Here is a 5620-nt window from a genome sequence, read left to right on the forward strand (position 1 = left end):
AATTTAATTAAGCAACTAATTAAACTTTTAATCTTTTACATTAACTAAAAACAGAAAACATAATTTTCGTAACTTCCAGTCAATGTCTTCTCCAGATCTGTATCGTGGGGAACAGCGTACTGTCTCCATCTACAACTTTCGTCAGAATGTTTACTCTAGGAACAGTAAGCTGACTTCTAAAGCAATTGTCCAACTTCTTGGATATTCAAGACACGTACAGCTTCTACGAACCAAGTCATAGGCTTCATCAACGATTAACACAATCGGATATTTACCTACAAAACAATCTTTTAAAATATGTTTGTTTATTTAAAAGTGAAGTCATCATCAAAACCTTAAAAGCCAACAAAAATTTACCGGCATTCCTGCGAACGACAGTCCAATCGATTGGGTGACCAATAATGGCTTCGTACTCATTATCATCATCATCGTCATCACTGGAACTCCCCAACTATGGAGGCTAGTCTGGTCATCAAAGCGAGTACGCACTTGGTGCAGCGTAATCGAACGTTGGGCCTCACTGTGTCTGGCCGCTTGTTCCTGCCTAGCCCGCCTAGCAGAACCCGTAACCCCCTTCTCATGAGGGTCCCCTTTGAGTAAGGTAGGCGTATAACTATTCCCGCTCAACAACTATCTAAAAAAACCCTTTCCTTTTCCTTGATTACTAGGCTATAACTATTCCCGCTCAACAAGTATCTAAAAAAACCCTTTTCTTTTCCTTGATTACCAACCATTTACTATATTTTTGATAATTTAATTAACTATTAATAATAAATTAAATAATAAAATATTACGTTAAATTAACTACATGAACAAAAGACAATAATTAATTAACATATTAATTCCCGAATGACAAACGATTAATTTAATAAACATTTAACAATACAAACTAATAAACATTTCAAAAACAATAACTATTAAATTAATAAACATTTAATTAATATATTATATTACCTAATAATTATTATTTTAATTTTATTATTATTATCATTATAATTTATTTTCAAAAAAAATAATTATAATAATAATAATAATTTATTAACAAACATAATTTATTAACATAAACAACAATTATTATTAACAACAACAATATTAAACTAATCATTATCAACAAATATAATTTAACAACAAAAATATTAATTATTATTATTGTAATTACTTTTCTAAAATAACAATAACAATAATAATAATAATAATAATAATAATAATAATAATAATAATAATAATAATAATAATAATAATAATAATAATAATAATAATTTATTTATTTATTGTTTATTTTTTAAATTAAATTCGTTTAGAAATTAACTCGAATTATTGCTTGCGTTTTGAATTCGTTAGCTTTAGCTCCACAAATTTTATGTTTTAATTTAGTGTCTTTAAAATGATAAAAGTGTTATTTAGTGAGGTTGGACTATATATAAGAAATTTTAAATCCAAAAAACAATATCATCAATTCATTAAAATATAGGTTGCGATAAAATAAAAAGTAGAAATGGGGAACCCTTTGAAATTAAGAGTGTTTTTGCAAAGGCCCTACAACGATGTAGCTCAATTTAGATAATCATTGCCTGCCATTTGCCAATCTAGACGGCTAAAACTTAATAAAGAGCCGGCTAATTTTGATTTGACAAACAAGGTGAATATGAATTGACACTTCCTTCTAGAATAGTGCAAACCATTAGAGTAGTCATTAAAATACTTAATATTTTTAGCAAATTTTCGTTGATCATGTTTAGAAATCTAGAAATCTTCCTGCACAAAATTCTTGTTCCAGTTCCACTATCTTTATTGAAAAATTATAATGGTGCGTGAAATGTTTTTGTGTAGAACTTGTTGAACGGCAAAAGAAATTCAAACGATACGACATTGCTGACTGTGAGTGATCTTTCAACTTTTTAATGCTTTGGAAAATATCTTTTTTTTTGCTTATAAATGTGGAATTTTCTCCTCATTGCCAATGTTTAGTTATTAATCATCTTTGTTAGGGTTTGTTTTTGTTCAATATGATTAATTTTATTTATGTGAAGCATTTAGGTTTAATTTTTTTGTTTTTTTACAATTGTATCATATGCATCATTAGTTTAATCTTAATTTTTAAACTAGAGTATATTCACAATTTTTACCACATGATTACTTGATTTCCCGTAAGTTTTCTGTGATATAAGTATTTTCAATGAAAATCACTTCAATTAACACAAGTTTATTTATCTGTACAATCAATTAGGTGTTCAATTAGATTAAGATACATTGGAGTATGAAGTAGCAGTAGATGGAGGTACCGAATAGTACTCGACGTTGCTCAATAAATTGGTCTGATCTCCCTATTGAAGTTATTCAGTCGATTGCTGGATTTCTCTCTAAAACCAACGATTTACTGAATTTTGGAGTAGTGTGCAAAGAATGGCTTCGTGCAGTTCAAATTTCCACCTTTCTACCCCACACTTTATTTTTTGATGTTTCTAAAAAGCTCATATCTTCCTCCATTTTCATTCTCTTCCCACCTAATGCCACTCAAGTTTTTCCTTGGATGGTCCTTGTTTCTGAGACCACCCAAGGAACAATCCAATATTTTAGCCCCTTTTCCCGAACTCTTATATCTTGTTTACCTGAAACGTTTGATTATAACCAATGGCAGCCCACTAAGCTTGCCACCACATTTCATATAATTGCCAATGACCACAGCCAGACTCCATTCTCTTCTCATTTCGGCAAGTACACTAAATTGTCACGCTTATGTCCATTGGTACGTTCCATCGATCATTACAGTCTCTTGTCTTTATCCGATGTTGGTAATGTGCATGAAATTTGGCCATTTGAGAAAAGAGACCGCACTGCATCCACATTATCCGAAAAGTTTCAAATTAATGATGTTGTAGAGTACAAGAGGTATACATATACGCTACGTAAGAGTGGAGAACTATTTGCATTTGGTACAAGTTTTTATAGTCATCATCACCGGTGTTCCATTTCTAAGGCACGCGGAATGAATGCTCGGAGAAAACGTTTAGTAGTGTCTTTATCAGGGAACAAACTCTACTTGATTGTACCCATCAGAAAATGGGCGACACGTCTCCAATTGATAGTTTACAAGTTGAGAGAGTATAGAACAAGCTCATGGGTTTGGAGCGAAGTGGACAATTTTGGGGATAGTGATCAGGTGCTATTCATCACTAGAGATATCTGCTTTTTTGTTGCAGCTGCTAAATTTCCAAAATGCAAGCTTAAGAATTGCATTGTCTTCTCTGATGACGCTTTCCCTATTTGTTCAACGCCTTGGGATTATGAAGGTAAAATTGGGAATCAAATATCAGTTTTTGAGTTGGATGGAGATCATCAATACAGCTTTCCTTCAACGATGTATTCGGGATTGCAGAACATCTGTTCTACTTTCGCGCCATGTTGGGTTTCGCTCAATGCATATTCCCGTTTACAGTCTGATCAATCTCAAAGGTTTTACACTTCTCTTAGTTTATGTATGTTTGAGATTTACCAACCATATTCATTCTCAATATTGTCACATGTTAGTACAATCTGATATATAAATATTGATTGTTGTACAATTAAAAAGTAGCAAGATGTATTGTTTGCCCTTGTGATGCCTAATCATCTCCGAAACAACACTACTATTGCTTTTTAAATTGTAATTTGTATACAAGCACAGAAGCAAGATCATTTATTGAATACTTGATGAGCACAGCGCAACCACTAATTGATCACAAGTGAATGAAAATAGTGAAAATAAACTTGATACTTCTCTTGTTAATGAAGTGAATGGATCGACAACGAGATAGAATTAGGGGATTTCAATCAATAAGCATCTGACGAAGATAATTTAGCAGGATTCCAGATAATGATGCAGAAGGAATGTTCACAGACTCATCGGGGATCAACTCTTCTACCAAAGAGGATCAAGATAAAGAGGTGCTTGTAGGCTTGTTGTTCTATGACATAAAGTATTGCTTTATATTTCACACATTGATTTGGTTATTGCTGAACATAATAACACTTATTGTTGTTCCTCTTTCCAAATGTTTGCAGGCATGTTGTTCTGTAACTGTCAACTTTGAAGGGGTTAAAATCAACTCTAAGTTGTTGCCAACACTACAAGCGATTTGGGCAAAACATGGAAGCCTGATTGGAAAAGAAACCGTTCGAAGCAAGCCAATACTAGCTTGTGTTTTGGAGTCATTGGCAAGGCTCATCATTACTCTTCAAAACACTACCGGAAGGAGTTTAACTGATTCCGTAGTTGATGACATCAGCTCAACGTTCTCTGACCTTCAACGCGCAGGCTTGAAAGTGAACTGGTTAGCTCCAGCAGTTGAAAAGGCATTGAACATATATGAAAGCAGGCCAAAAATAGAGTCTATAATGGTCAAGAGTAAGCGGAAAGCTCAAATTGATAAAGAAGTACGGGAGTTCCTTGCTCGTAATATTAAGGAGAAGCAAGAACTAGAGGATGATATCGCCTACTTGCGTGCTAGGATTCCTTTTCCTACAGAGGTAATAGATTTGGATGATATATTGGGAAATGAACTAATACCAAGAGTTTAATTTGCAAGTAATTTGATTTTGGAAGCTTTAGAAACTACTAATGGCTACTTAGGGGAATGTTTGGCTGTAGCAACTAGCAAGTTAGCAACATATTCAACATATTTTGTAAATTATGCTTTTGGGGTAAAGGATTGTAAATTGCAAGCGAATGTGTTGCATATTTTGTGAAATGTATTATGAACTTCGTTATCAATTATCAGTATTAACTTGAAAGGAGTAAACTAATATTGTTGTGAAATCAAATGTGAACCAAACTGTTAACTGCTGTCTAACGTTAAGCGTATATTCACACTACTGATTGTGATCTGAGACTTGAGAGATTATAAATAATATTACCTCCTATTCATCTAAAATGTTCCATTTATTTTATGCACTCTATCCAATACACTTATTCGATTCTTAATATATTGAGTTATGTATAATTAAAAATTATAAAAAGTTGATATTAACAATTTGTACATCAAAACGAATCAAATAAGATCCCACATAACTATGTTTTAACTTATAGATTAATAATAAAATGTAATTTACGAGTGATAGATGAATAGTGTCCTAAAAGTAAATTGGACATTTTAGATGAATAGGAGAGAGTAATTATGTATGAAATTGGGTTCTAAGCTCTATTTAGTGAAATCTAGGGTTATGTGTAATGAAGGTTGTTATTTATGAGTTCATCTTGTATGGGACTGTTTCACTATGAAATTAGTTTATTTTTGCAATTAATCATTTTAAAATTATAAGTAATTACTTTAACACAGTAAATATACATGAATCAACCTAATAGAGATGATCTTGCCATAAGAATGTATCATTTAAGAATTTGTGCATCATTTATAATGATAACGCTTATTGGATTTTACGTTAGCTTTTTTACTTGTTGGTCTATCGAAAAGTTAAAAAAATATTTGGTAAATGGCTTATTAGGGGTGCAATTGAAAATTTGGATTTTTAGTCAAAATTAATAAATGAATAAAGTATTCTAATAAATTGTTCTAATATTTGAAAATTCAATTTTGACTTTAAGGTATCAATTATAATCTTAAATGAATTAAATATTGAACGA

At 31.7% G+C, this 5620-nt stretch overlaps 1 protein-coding gene across 1 annotated transcript; it reads left to right on the forward strand.

The window, feature by feature from the left end:
• Nucleotides 1–1574: 1574 nt before the first annotated feature.
• Nucleotides 1575–4778, forward strand: LOC130796915 (uncharacterized). The gene is made up of 5 exons (XM_057659346.1): nucleotides 1575–1639; nucleotides 1831–1878; nucleotides 2228–3453; nucleotides 3843–3924; nucleotides 4042–4778. Exons 3-5 carry the CDS (start codon nucleotides 2273–2275, stop codon nucleotides 4555–4557), a joined length of 1779 nt encoding a protein of 592 aa, XP_057515329.1. The 5' UTR covers nucleotides 1575–1639; nucleotides 1831–1878; nucleotides 2228–2272; the 3' UTR covers nucleotides 4558–4778.
• The last annotated feature ends 842 nt before the right edge of the window (nucleotides 4779–5620 follow it).

Source organism: Amaranthus tricolor, chromosome 12 (genome assembly GCF_026212465.1).
Source record: "Amaranthus tricolor cultivar Red isolate AtriRed21 chromosome 12, ASM2621246v1, whole genome shotgun sequence".
Taxonomy (NCBI): domain Eukaryota; kingdom Viridiplantae; phylum Streptophyta; class Magnoliopsida; order Caryophyllales; family Amaranthaceae; genus Amaranthus; species Amaranthus tricolor.

Bases quoted from the DNA above. Each gene is read 5' to 3' on its own strand.
- LOC130796915 (XM_057659346.1), top strand. From the start codon at position 2,273: ATGGAGGTACCGAATAGTACTCGACGTTGCTCAATAAATTGGTCTGAT. The intron at 3,454-3,842 runs GTTTTACACTTC...ATAATTTAGCAG, and splicing joins CAGTCTGATCAATCTCAAAG to GATTCCAGATAATGATGCAG. The intron at 3,925-4,041 runs GTGCTTGTAGGC...AAATGTTTGCAG, and splicing joins AAGAGGATCAAGATAAAGAG to GCATGTTGTTCTGTAACTGT.